The sequence below is a fragment of the Rutilus rutilus genome (assembly GCF_951802725.1).
Source record: "Rutilus rutilus genome assembly, chromosome: 3".
Lineage (NCBI taxonomy): Eukaryota > Metazoa > Chordata > Actinopteri > Cypriniformes > Leuciscidae > Rutilus > Rutilus rutilus.
Genome location: NC_140211.1, coordinates 35,034,751 through 35,053,899, shown reverse-complemented (window position 1 = coordinate 35,053,899; position 19,149 = coordinate 35,034,751). Strand labels below are relative to the sequence as shown.

The following is a 19,149-nucleotide window of genomic DNA, read 5'->3' as shown; positions in this document are numbered from 1 at the left end:
TAGTTTGCCAGGATGTAATAAATTGATAAAAAAAAAAAAAAGACAGTAAAGACTTTTACATTGTTGCAAAAAAAATATATTTCAAGTTTATATAAAAAAAAAAAATATATATATATATATATATATATATATAAAAAATCATATTTTGGAAATTGAACTTAATGCCTTAATTAAAAAAATTAGGACAAATCCAACCTTTAAGGACACCAATTTTCTTTGTGAATGAATAATGTATCGTAAATAAATAAATGTTCTTCCTTAAAATACATGGTGCATAAGTGAGTACACCCCTATGTTAAATTCCCATAGAGGCAGGCAGATTTTTATTTTTAAGTATTTTTTTTTGTATTTTTTTTAGGATACTATGCATCCTGATAAAGTTCCCTTGGCCTTTGGAATTAAAATAGCCCCACATCATCACATAGCCTTCACCATACCTAGAGATTGGCATGGTTTTATTTCAGTTAGCCTAAAAGCTAGTTTGATTTGCATTGAGAGATGATCTTATGGAAAGTACCCCATGCCAATCTCTAGGTATGGTGAAGGCTATGTGATGATGTGGGGCTATTTTAATTCCAAAGGCCAAGGGAACTTTATCAGGATGCATAGTATCCTAAAAAAAAATAATAAAAAAATACTTAAAAATAAAAATCTGCCTGCCTCTATGGGAATTTAACATAGGGGTGTACTCACTTATGCACCATGTATTTTAAGGAAGAACATTTATTTATTTACGATACATTATTCATTCACAAAGAAAATTGGTGTCCTTAAAGGTTGGATTTTTCCTAATTTTTTAAATTAAGGCATTAAGTTCAATTTCCAAAATATGATTTTTTATTCCTCTTTTTAGTCAACTTTAGCATGGGTGTATTCACTTATACATTGCACTGTATATGCATTATGTAAACAAAAACTTTTATGTTAGATGCGATTAATCAATTTGACAGCACTATAATATATATTTATTGAGCATAATTTGTCCCTCTCACTAAATATGAAGGCAACAGTTCTGACATGTACAATATTTCTCTCTGTCAGGGTGCTCTGCCCTTCGACGATGACAACCTGAGGAACTTGCTGGAGAAAGTGAAGCTCGGGGTCTTTCACATGCCCCATTTCATTCCTCCAGACTGCCAGAACCTCCTGAGGGGGATGATCGAAGTGGACGCCACCAAACGATTCACGGTCAGATTTTTGACAATTTCGTCTTATACCATCATTGTTCAAACCTTGTTAAACCTGATACCATAAGAGTTTCTAAAACAAATAAAAAGTATTTATCTCTTAAATAGCTCATGTTACCTTGGGAATCATGGGTGGTGACAGTTTACATGTGCACTACACTGTCTTAAAGATGCTGGTCGGCTGTTCGGTTCTACAGACATCTACAGTATATTAAGCTGATTTCTCATAAATAAGTGTTATGAGTCTGAGAGCTCTTCTGCTTCTGAGCTGTCACTTCAGGTCAACACACAGCCGCACTAATCCAACCATCCTGTCTGTACGGATCTCACACATTAGCTTCAGAAACCTTCCGTGTATGCGCTTCTGTCTATCTCTTTCTTTCTTTCTTTCATGGTCTCCCCGTCTCTCTGCTCTTCTCCCTCAGCTACTGTTTTCATTGTTCTGCTTCGGAGCAGCCCCCCTTTTCCATATAACATTCTGGAGTGACAAGGGGTTTATAAGCTTGTCCTAATACCAACCCTTTGAAATGTTCCAGTTTCCTTTTTTGCTTTCCAGAGAAAACAGATAGCTGTCTTCACTGCCCACATCTCTCAGTGATTGAAAACAATAGTGCTCTCCTAGGAAGGATCCAAACATAGCCCATTTCCTGTGCGGTTTGTCAGTTATATAAAAGAGATCCTTTGTATGATTCCAGTGTGGGAAGGAAGTCGATACTGTCTTATTGCTAGTTTGAAATATTATCTTATAGACCTAGTTAAAACAATCCAATAGAGTATTGCTGAGTACTAAAAGTAATACAGTTTTACAGACATGTGGACAATGCTTCATTATTGTTTCTTGTACGCGGTCACGTCAGCACACATTCAAGGGGGAATTCACTGCAGTGTGTTTATCATTTATGTGTTTATAGCACCGTTTATCTGCACACACTGATTCTGTAATGGAATTTAAAGGCCCACATAAACTGTGCTAAATGCAATTTGCATGGCACAATTCATGATCTTGCTGATCGCAATCATTTCATCATCATTTGATGAATTACTGCTGCCATCAATGATAGAAAACTTTTAAATCAGTGCAGTGGCACAAATATAGCTTGGTTTAGATTTTCTCTACTACATTATGCTGTAATGACATTTATCTTATTATTCTTTTTTTCTTTCTTTTTTTTTTTTTACATAACATAGGAGTCTCTATAGATTGAAATAAGTTAATAAAATAATTTCTTAATTTAAGTTTCAGAAGTTTTAAGAGCGGACTGTTTTTCATGGTTCCCGCACTTTTTAACTAAACATTTGTACATTTACATGATATTTTTAGTCTTTCGTGATTTACTGAATCAAATATATTTAAAATTATGTTTTCTCAATTTCTGTCTGATAAAATAATTTAGAGCTTGACATAAATAGAGTTTTTTATTTATTTATTGTTAAAATGTCTTTTGAACTGACTTGACCTTTTCCATGTCTAGAAATCACACTTTTAAATTGCACTGCCAATATTTCCGAGATTGTGAGAACCCTGGTTCTTCAAAGACAAAAGCAGTTGATAGGGTAAATTAAAATAAGAAATATATAATATTTTGGTAATATTTTGGTTATTTGAATGCTTGTTATGTCCTGAATTGAACTTTACAGACCACATTGCTAGAACTCCTCGGTCCTGCAGATTTGCCTTGTACAACATAAGGAGGATCAGGCCCTTCCTATAAGAGCATGCTACACAACTCCTTGTCCAAGCGCTAGTTCTATCCAGACTGGACTATTGTAATGCTCTCCTGGCTGGTCTTCCAGCTTGCTCTGTCAAACCTCTGCAACTGATCCAGAATGTTGCCGCTAGAATGGTCTTTAGCGAGCCGAAGAGAGCACACGTCACTCCTCTCCTCACAAAATTTGCACTGGTTGCCAGTTGCCGCATCAAATTCAAGTGTTGTGGTGCCATCTCAAAGAGGCACAAAATCTCTTTCTCTTTCCTGGTCTGTTCCCTGCTGGTGGAATGATCTGCCTAACTCAACCAGAGCTGCTGAGTCCGTGGCCATTTTCAAGAAACGGCTGAAGACGCATCTTTTTCAGCCACACTTGATCCATTAATGCTAACACTTTATCTTCTATTATATATCTATTATCTTTATAAAAAAAAATTAAAGTACACATACTGCGTTAGATTAAACTGGGAAGGGTCATAGCATATTGTTGTCTTATTGTTAGTTTAACTGCTTTTATTGTTCTCATTTGTAAGTCGCTTTGGATAAAAGCGTCTGCTAAATGAATAAATGTAAATGTATAAAAAAATAAAATAATTAAGTCATCTTGAGACCCCATTGGAAGTTTACTGAGGCCCCTTGTGGACTCAGATCCCCTGGTGTGGAACCAATGGTTTCAATGAAATTGCATTTACACCTACTTTCTGCATAACATTCATTGTTCATAAATTGCACAACATTTTGTGAAAAATATCTCAAATAGGCCTGAATTATATAGAAAGAACTGGATTACAGGTGAGTAGGCGATACAGGTCACCATATGAAAGTAAACCAACAAGTATTTTGCTTGAATATTCCAGTTCAGTGTGTCGTTCCTCACAGACTCTGCATCAGGTCAAGTGCTGAATGTTTGCTCCTGAAAGGACACATGCTCTGTTGATTCTGTTGCTAACAACTATTGAGAATGATTTCAGTTGGTCTTAAAGTTATTCCTGTTGGCATTACATGCACAGGCAGAACAACCATTCACTCTCATGGGCTGCTGCTGCTATGTCTGTTGTTTTTGTTCTCAGGCCACAGCAGCTGGCTGCTGAAATGTACGTCTTTGTAGCTTCCCCACTTAAATCCGGAGAGATCAGTGGACGCGACATGAGAGAGAGATTAGAAATGGCCGGCAGGAAACTGCCTGACGTTCAGAGATGGATTCACTGCTTTTATTGTCATGCTCTGCTGTCTTTGTGTAGCTCTGTTAATGGTTAGATAATGGTTTAGCTCATGTGTCTTTCTCTCTTTACAGTTAGAACAGATACAGAAGCACACATGGTACATGTGAGTATAAACTTTTTATTTGTCGTCATATGCCTGTTTTTGCTCAGTGTCTGTCTGCATGCTATGTTATGTGAACAAAGATGATGGCTCTGTGCTTCTTTAAATGTGAGTGTTTGTGCGTTTGTGGTCCTGGTAAACCCTACGTTATCGGAACAAAATATCCCCACAAACTTATGGGGACATTTTTTGGTCCCCATGAGGAAAACAGCTTATAAATTATATAAAATTGCGTTTTATGAAAATGTAAAATTGCATAATTTTTTATGTGATTGGGCAGGTTAATTAAGGGTTAGGGGAGATAATATACAGTTTGTGCAATATAAAAATCATTACGTCTGTCTGTCTGTCTGTCTGTCTGTCTGTCTGTGTGTGTGTGTGTGTGTGCGCGCGCGTGTGTGTTTAGAGAAGAGCCTTAATCTCTAACGTGTTGGCTTCACTCAATGTTTGTGCCCTCTAAGCAATAGCTTGTTTTTATCTTGAACTGCTTCATTTTTTTAACACACATTCCTCCAGTATCCAACTTTCTGAATTAGTCATGATCTGTTACTGGGCCCCAGGGTTATCATTATTATTATTTTTTTTAAATATAAATTGTTTTTCTATTTAATTTAAAATTCTAGTTGAGTGTAATTTTAATTTTAGTATTTTCAGTTTTTTTCTAGTTTCAGTCTAACTAAATAATTTAATTGCACAGCACACTCTAGGGGCATTTTCATGTTTAATGCAGGCAGGTTGTAAAGGTTACATAAGTTTTATAATATACCGTGTATTAAAAAACTAAAAATCATGGTTATTTTAATTTTATTTAATTTTGTTTTCGAGTTGTTTTTTATTTTAGTTTCAGTTTTTTTCCGGTAATTTTTTATTTCATTTAAAGAAATGCTTTCATTCAGTTTTAGTTTTTATAGATTATAATAACACTGGCAGAATCTGTAGACTTTTTCGTTACACTTTATTTTAAGGTGTCATTGTTACAGTGTTATTATATATTTAAGTACTGAGTAATATTAATTAACTACATGTACTTACTATAGGGTTAGGGTAGGATTAGGATTTGGTTGAGGGTTAGTTGCATGTAATTATGCATAATTTATTGTTATTTCTATGGTAAGTACATGTAACATATGTAACAAGGACACTGTAAAATGTTAAAGTGTTACCGACTTTTATTTTTATAATGGCTCCACAGATTTTTTGGGAGAAGAAAATCTTTAGATTTTTTTATGAAAATGTTTTAATATAAGCTAAGAGTCTTCTACAATGCTAATGGAAGCCTTATTCACATTCGGTAAAATACTTAATAAACAAACGTGTGAGGAGGCGATTCATTTGTAGAGTGATGGGCGCTTCAAATCTCCAGAGCTTTCTGTGGGCGCAGATTCCATGTGGGCCTGTTTGTGACTTATACCACCAGCAAAGATCCCAGAATACACCAGAGGCGAATACCATGTGTGCTCAATTAATGAAAAATAAACAAGAACGCTAGATTATTTCACATGCTCTTGTTCTGATCATTTATACATCTACGCATTTGTTCTCAGAGGAGGGAAGAACGAGCCAGAACCAGAACAGCCGGTGCCACGGAAAGTCGCGATTCGCATGCTACCCTCCACTGAGGACATCGACCCAGATGTGCTGGAAAGCATGCACTCGCTAGGCTGCTTCCGAGACAAGAACAAACTGATGAAAGACCTGCTGACAGACGAGTGAGTAACTAAGAAAGAGACTCTTCACCACACAGTCACCTCAGTCAGGTTGTTTCCCATGATACCAAATGTGTTTTTTTTATTTTTTTTGCCCATGATTAGACAAGACTGACTACGTTTGCTTTGGGAGACCATATGTGAGGGTATTATTATTTTACATCCTTGTTCTTTAGGGTTAGTAAACACGCAGTACAACATCTTGGCTGCAGGCTATTAGAGAAGCCCATTCACTCCCGCTCATCTGTCATCTTCCGTACTCGCACAGTTACCACCAGCACGCTCCACTGTGCGCGATCACTTGGTTAGACCCCCTGATAGATGGCCTGGGTGTTCCCTCCTAAAAACATCATGGCCTTTGTCTCTTCCCTTGCCCAGCGTTTAAACACAATTCAGATGGCGCCTGCAGCAAAGGCGGTCATTACTTCCCGCTGTGTGGTCCGGGGTGGAAAAATTCAACACAAGGCCTCTCGCTGACAGAATTTCAAGACTTTTTGAACTCGCCCAGACTCTTTTTCGGATATTTTATGTCTTCGTGCATCATTAATGAAATAAGTGATATCCTGTGATCTCTGCAGGATGTCTTTTAGCTCTCTGGGAATGAGGTGCTTGCTACTCTTTGCTCTTTAACTAATGATGTTAATTAGACTGAGCTGAGGATTATTCTTGAGCGCTGCAGATTTGACTGTATATCAGAAACATTTTGTTCCTCTGTGCCCTTTCCACCTCCAGAGATAACCAGGAAAAGATGATCTACTTCCTTCTGCTGGACCGTAAGGAGAGATATCCTAGCCATGAGGATCAGAATCTACCACCCAGAAATGAGATCGGTAAGAACAATTCAGTTCAGTTTGCCTGTTAAATATTTAATCTGTTTGTTTGTATTTGGTCCTTAATGATAACATGACATGGCATTTACAACACCTCTGTGATGACATAATTTCCTCGCCCACACAGCCTAGGATACACCAGTATAAACGAAAGGTTGTTAACTCTTTCCCCACCAGCGTTTTTGATCATTTTCACAAATGTTTCATAGCCCCCAGAATATTTTGTTGTATGAATATCTGAACATGCAATATATCAAAAGTTTTATTCTAGCTCCATGCGTTCTGTTTTTAACAACACTTGAATGTGGGTAAGTTTCATTTTTAAAAAAGGATACATTTTGAGCAAAAAACTGAGAAAATCACGTTTTTGTTAAAGACTACAACCAGATCGGATTCAGAATGATGATCAAAACATAGATGGAGTAGATTGAGTCCATCAACACCCCTAATGCTTGCACACACAGGCCTTTAGCTCGTCATGGGTCGGCATTTCATTCAGTAATTTAACATAGCGTTATTTTACATATGCATATGATTACATAGGGTTCAGAATTTGTTGTAGCATAGCATTGAATGAAATCAGCACTAGTCTTGTCACAATACTGGAATTTCTAACTTTTGATACCTTGAAAAGTGTCGATATTCTATCCCATTTTCAATACCACGGGGGAAAAATGCTGCATATACTATTGTCATATAGATATTTTTAATATTATTTATTTTGTTGTCCATCTATTGAAAAGTCTAGGCAATCAAAAATTTCTTCTGAGGAGATCACTTTATGTGACAAAACTTTTAAGCTTTTTTCATATATAAACATTGATCAATTACCATTACAATGATCTCACAAATATTTGCTAACTCAGTGTATTTGGTTTTACAATGGGGTAAGCTTGATTTTGAATGGTAAATTGAATTTTAAAAAGACAATTAATAACCATTAATAAAAAGCTAATTTTGGCAATTGTATGTCAGAGCCAGCTTTATTATATGTGTGCGCTTCGGATGTGAGCGCGAAATCTGAGGGAATACGTAGAATTTTGTGCAATCCCGTGCCGAAATTCAGACCCGGTCACACTAACACTATTTAACCGGAGTGAATGAGATGACTGAATGAGAGGAAACGGGTGCGTGTCAACTCGCTGTCAGAGACAAAAGCAAGAAAGAGCAGCTGGTATCGGTGTATTGATACTGCAATATTGGAATCGTTTCTGATATTTCAGTAACGATACATAATACATTTTTGACAACACTAATCAGCGTTATGATTGACATGACCTATGAAATCTTTAGAACTGACTGTAGGTTGGTCGCATGCGTATCATATGCCTGTCTGCCCATTTTGGAGATCCCACCACCATTTGGAGATCTCCAGGCTGCATCTATACCCTTCTCGAACATTCTGTCAATGGCGGGAAGCGTTTTCTCAATGACGGAAATTTGCGTAAACAGTGGGGAAAGAGATTAAAGCCAGAAGAAAAAAAAACATTATAATGGAGGATCATGAAAACATTATTTTCAATAGATATCAATAATGGTGTTGAATCGTACACAAGACCAGGAACATTAATAATTTAAGTCATTGGGGTAATTTTTTTGATTCACTACTGTTCAAACATTTGGGGTTTGTAAGATTGTTTAATGTTTTTGAAAGAAGTCTCACCAAGGCTGCATGCATTGATCAACAAAACAGTAGAAACAGAAATATATTGAAATATTGTTACAATTTAAATGAATTACTTTCTATTTGAACACATTTTGAAATGTAATTCAATTCAATTCAATTCAAATTTATTTGTATAGCGCTTTTCACAATACATATTGTTTCAAAGCAGCTTTACAGAAAGTGCATTTCAGAAATGTACATAGAGAAATACAGTTAGTTAATCATGTATTGATTTAGGGCATAAACATCGCCAGCGTCGAGTCGTCTCTTCACAGGCGCCGAGTCGTCTCTGCACGGGTGTTGGAGAATCTGTAGTTTCCATGAGAGGCTGGATACAAACTGGAGCTGACGATCTGTATTTACCTCGGGACTAGCGTCCCGAGATAACAACAGAAAAGCATATGGGAAATAATTAGCGTAGCTGCTGTTCGCAATATTAATGCATTCAATCTGATTCAACTGTAGTATAAAATGTAAGTATTATGTGAATGCCTGGCTGAAGAGATGCGTCTTTAATCTAGTTTTAAACTGGGACAGCGAGTCTGAGCCTCGAACAATATCAGGAAGGCCATTCCACAGTTTAGGAGCTAAATGTGAAAAAGCTCTCCCTCCTTTAGTGGACTTAGATATCCTAGGAATGACCAGAAGCCTCGAATTTAGTGATCTTAAAGAGCGCGATGGATTGTAGGGCGATAGAAGTTCCGTTAAATACACGGGAGCTAAACCATTTAGGGCTTTATAGGTCAGTAGCAATACTTTGTAATTGATACGGAACTTTATAGGTAACCAATGTAGAGACGACAGAATTGGTGTTATATGATCATATTTTCTTGATCTAGTAAGAACTCTAGCGGCGGCATTTTGGACTAACTGTAGCTTGTTTATTGAGGATGCAGGACAACCAGCTAATAAAGCATTACAGTAATCTAGTCTCGAGGTCATGAATGCATGAACTAACTTTTCTGCATCAGAAACAGATAGCATGTTACGTAGCTTAGCAATGTTTCTAAGGTGGAAAAAGGCTGTTCTTGTAACATATGAAATATGATTTTCAAAAGACAAGTTGCGGTCTAATATAACACCCAGGTCTTTTACTGTAGAGGATAAAGTAACAGGACACCCTTCTAAATTAAAGTTGTATTGTAAGAGGTTTTGTGGGCAGTTTTTTGGACTAATAAGTAATACCTCCGTTTTATCTGAATTTAATAGCAGAAAATTACATGTCATCCAGTATTTTATATCTTTAACACACTCTGTTAATTTAGATAATTTAGCGTTTTCATCTGGTCGTGATGAAATATATAATTGAGTGTCATCAGCATAACAGTGGAAATTAATTCCATGTTTTCTTATAATATTACCAAGTGGCAGCATATATATTGAGAATAGCAGAGGGCCTAACACAGATCCTTGCGGTACACCGTAGTTTACTGACGTTATCTTCGATTTTTCCCCATTTACGCAGACAAAATGGTAACGGTCTGATAAGTACGATCTAAACCAGTTTAATGCCTGTCCCTGAACACCAGTGTAGTTTTGTAGTCGGTCTAAGAGTATTGTGTGATCTATAGTATCGAACGCAGCACTAAGATCAAGTAAAACTAGTATTGAGATACAGCCTTGGTCAGAAGCTAAAAGTAAATCATTTGTGATTTTAACGAGCGCAGTTTCTGTGCTATGGTGCGGTCTGAATCCTGACTGAAACTTTTCATAGATATCATTTTCTTGCAAGAAAGAGCACAGTTGAGCGGACACAACTTTTTCTAGTATTTTAGACATAAATGGAAGATTTGAAATGGGTCTGTAATTTGCTAGGTTATTATGATCTAATTGTGGTTTCTTAATAAGAGGTTTTATAACTGCCAACTTGAATATTCTTGGAACATGACCTAAGGATAAAGACGAGTTAATAATATTGAGAAGAGGCTCTTCCACTACAGGTAACACTTGTTTCAGTAGTTTAGTTGGTATTGGATCTAATAAACACGTTGTTGGTTTAGATGCAATGATAAGTTTATTTAACTCTTCCTGTCCTATAGTTGCAAAGCGCTGTAATTGTTCTTGCGGGGTGATAATTGAGGCTGAATCATAAGACACCATTAAAGATTGTACATTTACAATTGTGTTTCTGATGCTTTCTATTTTCTCAGTGAAGAAATTCATAAAATCATTACTACTACACTGTGACAGAATATTTTGCTCCGGTAACGTCTGTTTATTTGTTAGTCTAGCGACGGTGTTAAATAAAAACCTTGGATTGTTTTGGTTGTTTTCTATTAGTTTGCGGAGATGCTCAGCCCTGGCTGCTTTTAGGGCCTTTTTATAACGTGACATACTGTCTTTCCACGTGATTCTAAAGACCTCTAAATTAGTTTGTTTCCATTTACGCTCTAAATTACGAGTTTCTCTCTTTAGAACATGCGTAACACTGTTGTACCATGGTGCTTTAGTTTTCTCTCTAACCTTTTTTAATCTAATTGGTGCAACGATGTCTAATGTACTAGAGAAAATGGTGCTCATAGTGCTAGTCATTTCCTCTAGTTCATCTGTTTGTTTGGGTTCACTGAGCAGCTGAGACAGATCAGGTAAGCTATTTGAGAAATGATCTGTAGTTGTTGGAAGGATTGTTCTGCCTGGTCGATAACGCGGCGCAACATGACAAATTTCAGCGGTACGTAGTATGCAAGTGACCATGTAATGGTCAGTGACTTCATCACTTTGCGGTATAATATCTATATCGGTTGGATCGGCTCCATGTGATATAATTAAATCTAGCGTATGATTAAGACGATGAGTGGGACCAGTTACGTTTTGCTTGACCCCAAAGGAGTTTAATAAATCTGTAAACGCAGCCCCTAAAGCATCATTTGAATTATCTACGTGTATGTTAAAATCTCCAACAATTAATGCTTTATCGACATTGACCAAAAGATCTGAGAGAAAGTCTGCAAACTCTTTTAGGAAATCAGCGTAAGGCCCAGGCGGTCTATATACGGTAGCCAAGGCTAGAGATAATATGGATTTCTTTCTTACATCTAAGAGAGTAACATTTAGCACAAGTACTTCAAACGAATTAAACCTGTGACCTGTTTTCTGAGTAACAGTAAGAATATCTTTATAGATTATAGCAACACCACCGCCACGACCAATCAGACGGGGCTCATGCTTGTAACAGTATCCAGGAGGAGTAGACTCATTAAGACCGAAATAATCATTTGGTTTAAGCCAGGTTTCAGTAAGGCAAAGTACATCGAAACTATTATCTGTGACCATTTCATTTACAATAACCGCCTTAGGTGTAAGCGATCTGATGTTTAAAAGACCTAGCTTTATAAATTGTTTTTGTTCACTAATATTGAGATTTTCTGGTTTAATCACAATTAGATTTTTCTTTGATCCTGCAGTAGATTTATTATTTGATCTCACTAAACGAGGAATAGACACAGTTTCAATATAATGTTCTACATTGGTACTTGTATCAATTAAGTTTGGACAGCAAAGAGTGTGATTTGGACTTTGACTTACTAGTCATATGGTGTGTAGCGTCTTGGAGATGTTGTCCGACAGAAGAGCCGCTCCGATTCTGCTGGGGTGAAGGCCATCAGCACGGAAGAGCCTAGGTCGCTCCCAGAAAAGATTCCAATTATTTACAAAGAGCAGTCTCTGTTCATTACACCATGACATTAACCATTCATTTAGAGCAAATAATCTACTGAACCTTTCGTGTCCTAGTCGGTAGGTGGGAAGCGGTCCAGACACGATGATCGTTGTTTCAGGCGATGTGCTGCGTACCATCTCGATCAGGCTCCTGTAGTCCTTCTTTAGAACCTCCGACTGCCTCAGCCTGATGTCGTTCGTTCCCGCGTGCAGCACGACAGCTCCGACGGGCTCGTCACCGTTCAGAATCCCGGGAACCTGTGCAGCGACATCGAGAACACGAGCACCAGGAAAGCAGTGAGTGCGAACCTTACCTTTACCTATGGTAGCACGGACATGCCGGACGATGGAACTGCCGATGATCACAGCGTCGCATTCCGTCTCGCGTAGAGGGGAGAAGCGGTTCCGGGTGGAGATCTCGAAGGCCGGGAGGGGCGGAGAGGTCCTAGCTCTGGTCCTAGCTCTGGTCCTGGCCCGCGTCTTCCGCTGTGGAATCATCCAGGGTCCATGTTGTTGTGTCGGTGCCGGAGTGAATGAAACCAGGGATGATCGCATCCTGGGCAGAGAAACACATGGAGTAGACGAGGTCGGAGTCAAAAGGTTACTAACCACTGACTTTTGAGCATCGGCGCGTGATGTTTCAAGCGCGAAACGTCGATCTCGTAGCTCGGCCTGTCTCTCTAGTAGGTCGCGGATCTGCTTCTCCACGGATTCCAGCTCTAACTGCACAGAATGCAGCTCGAAGGTGTCCTCACCTGCACTCAAAGGTAACGTTAGACACACATCCGTTATATTCGCCATTATAGCAGATGTGCTATAATGGCGAATTATAGCTTTCAGTGATACGGGTGTAAATAAGTCGATCGATAGGCGCGAGTCGCGCGACCACGCGTGTAATGCTAGCGGGCTAAGGCTAGTAGCGGAAGTTCGAAAGGTTGGATATATGTAGCGATATCAGAGCAATCCGATTGTTGTTTTTTTTTTTTTTGTTTTTTTTTTTTAAGGAGAATAGTATTCCAGATATGTTCACACGCTATAAAAATGAAAAAGTTCGTTTGTAAAAGAGTGTAAAGAAGAAAAACAAGGTTTCTGAATTAATTCGACGGAGCTCCAAACACAACAATGCACTCAGTCGCGACGCATGCGCATAGGTGTACCAAATGATTCATAAGTAATGTATTGCTTTGATGGCAAAGCTGAATTTTCAGCAACCAATTCTCCAGTCTTCAGTGTCACATGATCCAATCATTTTAATATGCTGATTTGGTGGTCAAGAAACATTTCTTATTATTATCAATGCTGGAAACAGTTGTGCTGCTCAATTTTTTTACATTTTTTTTTATCTAAGAATTTTTCAGGATTCCTTGATTAATTGAAAGTTCAACAGCATTTATTTGAAATAGAAATCTTTTAACATTTATAAATGACTTGATTGTCACTTGTCATTGATTTCACACATCCTTGCTGAATAAAAGTATTCATTTCTTTCAGGAAAAAAAAATCTTACTGGGGTTTAAATGCTTGAAGACATTATGAAAAATATTGTACGACTTTTCCATTATGAACGCCATTGTTTTCATGTGTTTGGGATCATTGCATTTATCATATTCTGGTCTCATCAGATCCACCCAGGAAGCGAGTGGACTCCCCACTCTTGACGAGGCACAACAAGAGGAGGCCAGAGCGCAAGTCTATGGAGGTGCTGAGCGTGACAGAGGGCGGTTCTCCAGTTCCTGTGAGACGCGCCATCGACATGGCACAACACGGACAGAGGTACAGCGGCACATTTCTCACTCCTCTATTATTTACAGAACTCTACCATCGTAGCAGCAAGTGCCACAGTAAGAACGACAGAAAGTATGTCACATTTTTTGAAGCCTTGAAAGAAACATTTGAAGACAATGACGTCTATCATAAAAGCAAAAATAAACTTTTGAACAATGAAGTTCAAAGTTATCAGAAGCTGCATACTAGCTTTGAAATGCTTTTTAAATTGCACATGAAGAGTAAAAGAAATAAGATCAATGAGCTCAGCAAAAAAAAAAAAAAAAAACACAATGATTTCAGTGTTTTACTATTCTCTGAAAATCCATCTCTCAGCTAGTCACGCTAGCTGCATGCATGCTAAATGTGCCATAAGGTAAATTTTGACTTCTCAGATTGGTTTGAAGGGGAACAATGGGATTGTTAATGTGCCTTTCATTTTTCTGTGTCTTTGACACATTTTGTTACAGATTTGTTTCACTTTTTTCCATGTTCATTGTGATCCATTTCATCAGCCCCATGTCCTTTCCCTGTGTAGATGCTTTGGCTCAACTCCATGATTACTTATTACTTATTGTAAATTTACTCTAACTTTACTCTCTCTTACTGTAGTAAATCTGTTTTCAGTAAAAGCTTGGATATCTCAGATGCCAACCCCATACTGCAAAGCAAAGAGGAGAGGTACAAACCACCGCCTTGCTTTCTTTTCTGCTCTGAAGATGCAGTGGGGTTTTTAACACTCGAAACATGCGACAGAGAGCACTGGCTTTTTATTTCAACCACTGACATTTGAGATCTCAAGAGCTTAGCTTGCTTAAGAGGGATTTTTTTCTTTTTAAAAGTGGAAGTCGCACATGTAAATAAGAGTTTCGGTTTGGCCTCTCAGTTTTGGTAAAGCAGTGGCCCTCTGGCTCCCTCCACACACATCAAAAGCATCTTATCTCCCTTATTTTGCCTTTCATGTTTCGTTTGATGTCTGGCATTTTTGTCCCTTGGTAGATCCCAAATTGTTAATTTCTTCCCCTCGCTCTCATTTTGCCTTCACCCTGGATGTTTGTTTTTTCTTCGAGTGATGTGTGCACCTACAGTAGGTGAGAGACAGAGGTTATCCGATTGTTTGTGTTCATCTGTTCAGGCATTTTTCTTCAACCTTGAGTTTCACTGTCATGTCCTACATTTGCATTCACTGAGTCTGTTTAATCTGCCAGAGAACAAAACGGGCCTCGAATATTTCTTTATAGACACTTCTTTTTTTTTTTGCATTGAGTATCGGGGCTGAATTAGGCACTAGTAAATGAATTGTGTTGAATGCATGTTAACAATTCAAAGTGTAATGACTTACTTGAACTGAAAAGCTCCCCTGCATCTTTTATTCAATTTAATACAGCATTTTTACAAGCGGTACTTATCTTAATATAGTTGTAGCTTCTCTCTTGTAAAATATTAATGATTCACTTTCACTTTATATAATCTCCACAAATACTTTCATTGCTTAAACAGTAGAAATATTTCCTCATATAGTCACTATCCTCTAGTGCCTGTCCTTTCTTTCCATGAATTACTTTATTCCATAGCCATTTATTATGCATATAAAGAGCTCTCTTCCTGACGCTGTGTTTGGCTAAGCTAATTAGCTAAATGCAAGAGGCATATAATGAACATCAGCGTTGCGCTGAATCAGGCCGCGGCGTATTTGGTGTTGTGATTTTTACGCTTGAATGAGACAATTTGAGACCACGCATAATTCTCATCTAAGTAGCATTTGCAAATGCAATTGATCAGTGTATGGATCAAATCCTTCCTGGAGTCTAATCATGTGAGTCTGAATGTTGACACCTTTAAGGGTGATTTACTGTTTCAATTTGCCTTGATGACAAAACCCATTGTGTCCACGGTCAATTAAATCCCAATCATTTATTGGAGAAGCACTGAAGCTCACCATCTAATACACAATGAAATTCGGAAGTCTCATACAGAACCTAGCTAACCTTCAACCATAAAAGGTTATGATGACCTTTTACATTCTCAGGATGAGTAATGATAAATTGCTCAAATTTAATTGCAACTTAAAAATGTAAAAATAGCATGATCAACAAAAAGACCTATAGGCCTGCATAGAAAGTTGACGTATAATTAACATAAATGCAATTTATTTTGAAACACAGAGGTCTTGTGTGATACTGCTGTCTCTGTCCAAGTGTCAACTCAATTATTTATTCATGTTTCACTCAACACAACATGCTTAACCTCCTATACAGTTACGACAGTGTGCTATACATGGGGTAGAAATGTCTTTACTATTTATGTTGTGTAACTTCAGGTCTCGGTCCATCAGCGGAGCCTCTTCTGGTCTGTCCACTAGTCCCCTCAGCAGTCCACGGGTAAGCTTTCCATCAATGCTAAATCATTTGTTTCACTCAAAGCGTTTGGTTGTGTTGCAGTCCATAGCCAGCTGGAGTGGCATCTATCTACATAATATCTATTGATGAGAAACTCATGTCTCAAGACACATCTGATCTGCAATCATTCAGCATGAATATATGCATGGTACAGAAGTGTGTTGAAATAGTATATATACACTACTGTATACACTAAGAAAAAAATACTTAGCAAAAATGCATTAAATTGATCAAAAGTGACAGTAAAGACTTTTACATTTTACAAAAGATTGTTCCTTTAAAGTTTCTATATTGCAATAAATCTTTAAAAATGGAGTAATTATGCTAAGCATGATAGACTGATTGAATCAAGATTTCCACAAAAAAATATTAAGCGGTACAGCTGTTTTCAGCATTGATAATAATAAGATATGATGCTGAAAATTAAGTTTTACCATCACAGGAATAAAGTACATTTTAAAATATATTAAAATAGAAAGCAGTTCTTTTAAATTATAATAGTATTTCACGATAGTACTGTTTTACTGTATTTTTGATCAAATAAATGCAGCCTTGGTGAGCATACGAAACTTCAAAACAAAAAAACTAAACAACATTAAGATATATAACCAGACCCAAACTTTTCAATAGTAAAGTATGTGAATGCATTAATATGTTACCAATGCATATGTTATTATAGGCCAGGTTTAAAGTGCTACACTTAATATTATAAAATATGAAACAAGGGGACCAATGCAATATGAAAGATTATTTCTCAGAATTGGTTGTGATGATGAAGCATTAATGATAATTATGTATATTGTTAACTATGTTAAACAAGACAGTCGATTATATATCACTTATAAGCTCAAATACTGCAGCAACATCGCTGTCTGTCCCTACCGATCCACCTTTACTACTTCTAGCCCAATCAGACTACCATGCTTAGCATAATTACTGCTAATCTATGCCCAATTCACAGCCTTGTTGCCTTGAAATATTTGAAGCCCAAGTCACTAATGGCTTGTTAAAATCCCTTGAAAATCCCTGGTTCCATACTAACGGTGAAGCCTCTGGACGTAGCCAGCTTTTACAGTTGATTTGTTTAAAGAGGCTAACCGATTACAAATCCACTACTAAGACTTCCCAATATGCAGTCCTTGAGTTACATCAAGGAATTCCCTGCAGGATTCATCCCAAAGTCAATTCCGAATCTGACCTGATGAAAGTGGCTCATGTAGAGAACATGCTTGGTGGAAGTAATTTAAATTAGTCTGTGAAGAACTCCTTGATACAGCTCATCTGAGATTAGTTTTACTGCTCAGACAGAGACTTAAAGGTTTGTCATGGAAGAATCTTCCCTGCAGTATGAAAGAGCTTTAAAAATCCATTTTATTGCATTTGTGCTCCCCTTTATGCTCGTGGTACGGTTGCAGCTGGTACAGTTAACACACCATTGTATTTCTTTTTAATGTTTTACAATATGCTTGATGAGCTTTTACTTCACTTATTGTAATCACACTCTTCACTTCTAGTGGCCCGTATTGTATCAATCCCCCATTTCTGACCCAATTATTATTATACAGCGTCATCTGTCAAGCAGCATCCTCATGTCATACCTCCAGCAGCAGCATTGTACTCTATGCTCTGTTTAATGGTCAACTGCACTTATTTTCACTAGCCATTTCGATAGTGTGGCGCTATTGTCTTGAAAAACTCAAATTGTTGAGTCAGTACTTACATACTGTGACTTGTCACATTTAATGGCATTTCTACTGAATATATGATGATTATTTTAAATGATATGAGGTATTCCGACAATAGCGTCCTTTTAAAGCAAAGCTCATTGCACAAATTTCCTGCTTGCTTAGTCAGTGCTGAAAACACCTTTTTTAATTTCATCCCAACAACAACCCGGAGCTTTTTGTTGCTAATTTCTGTTCGGTTTTGATTTGTTTTTGGGACACTGGATTGGGAACATTTTATTTCCACTGTCTTGTTGCCTCTTGGCTGGTTGTGCTAATGGCATGTTTTTTTTCTTTCTTTCTTTCTGCATTTCCTCCCTCACCTCTCATCATCGGTGCCTTGTTCACCATCCTTTCATTTTCGGTGTCGGTGTGTGTGTGTGCGTGCGTCTGCGCCGTAATGCCTGTTAACTACGGGGCCGTGTGTTGTGTGTATGGGCTGTGTTGGCTCTTTTTACGCTGCTGGCTCTGTGCATGCGCTCTTCCAGCCCATGCGACGGTTCGCCGTTCCTCCACAATCCGCAGAACTCACGCAGTCGCCCAACCACAGCCCCACCCACGCGCCTGTGTCCCGGCTGAACGGCATAGGCCCCCACTCCCCCAAAACCTTTCAACCAAAGACACGTGCCCATCAGCCCAACAACAAAACCCAGACACTTCCAGCCAAGCCCAAAGTTGCCGACAAGCCCCTGCAGGTCACCAGGTCCAACCCGCTCCCTAACACGACGGCAGTGCCATCTGCGGCCAAGTCGGAACCTTCTACACCCTGCCAACCCATGCCCCCGCCAATGCCTGGCAGCCCGAAAGTGCGCCGGCCACCTCTCACGGTGCCACCCAAGCTCTCTGTTCCCCTTACTCCCCTTTCACCCATCCGGCTTCACCACCTTCACCCGCTGGCCGGGACTGACCACAACGGCAAATCTATCCCCACCATACAGGTTACGCCCCACCCCTCTCCCAGGGGCAGCCCATTGCCAACTCCAAAAGGAACACCAGTGCACACGCCTAAGGAGAGCCCAGCTGGGACCCCTAGCCCAACGCCTCCCCCCAGCCCCTCCATTGGAGGCATGCCGTGGAGAACACGCCTCAACTCCATTAAGAACAGTTTCCTTGGCTCACCACGATTCCACCGCAGGAAACTACAAGGTACCAGCAGCGCCGGAAACATCCTGTAGCAGTAGTTTCAC

General features: G+C 38.5%; 1 protein-coding gene across 8 annotated transcripts in view; it reads left to right on the top strand.

The window, feature by feature from the left end:
* Window positions 1-19,149, top strand: part of brsk2b (BR serine/threonine kinase 2b) — a 135,393-nt gene that overhangs the window by 102,496 nt on the left and 13,748 nt on the right. For 3 of the 8 annotated variants that reach the window (XM_084403944.1, XM_084403942.1, XM_084403941.1), the window contains exons 8-15: window positions 1,042-1,188; window positions 4,188-4,219; window positions 5,761-5,925; window positions 6,655-6,752; window positions 13,698-13,848; window positions 14,452-14,520; window positions 16,160-16,220; window positions 18,451-19,108. In XM_084403944.1, the coding sequence (XP_084260070.1) occupies window positions 1,042-1,188; window positions 4,188-4,219; window positions 5,761-5,925; window positions 6,655-6,752; window positions 13,698-13,848; window positions 14,452-14,520; window positions 16,160-16,220; window positions 18,451-19,108 (1,381 nt within the window). The remainder of the gene's footprint in view (window positions 1-1,041; window positions 1,189-4,187; window positions 4,220-5,760; window positions 5,926-6,654; window positions 6,753-13,697; window positions 13,849-14,451; window positions 14,521-16,159; window positions 16,221-18,450; window positions 19,109-19,149) is intronic. The other 5 variants (XM_084403946.1, XM_084403948.1, XM_084403945.1 and 2 more) reach the window with 4 other exon arrangements.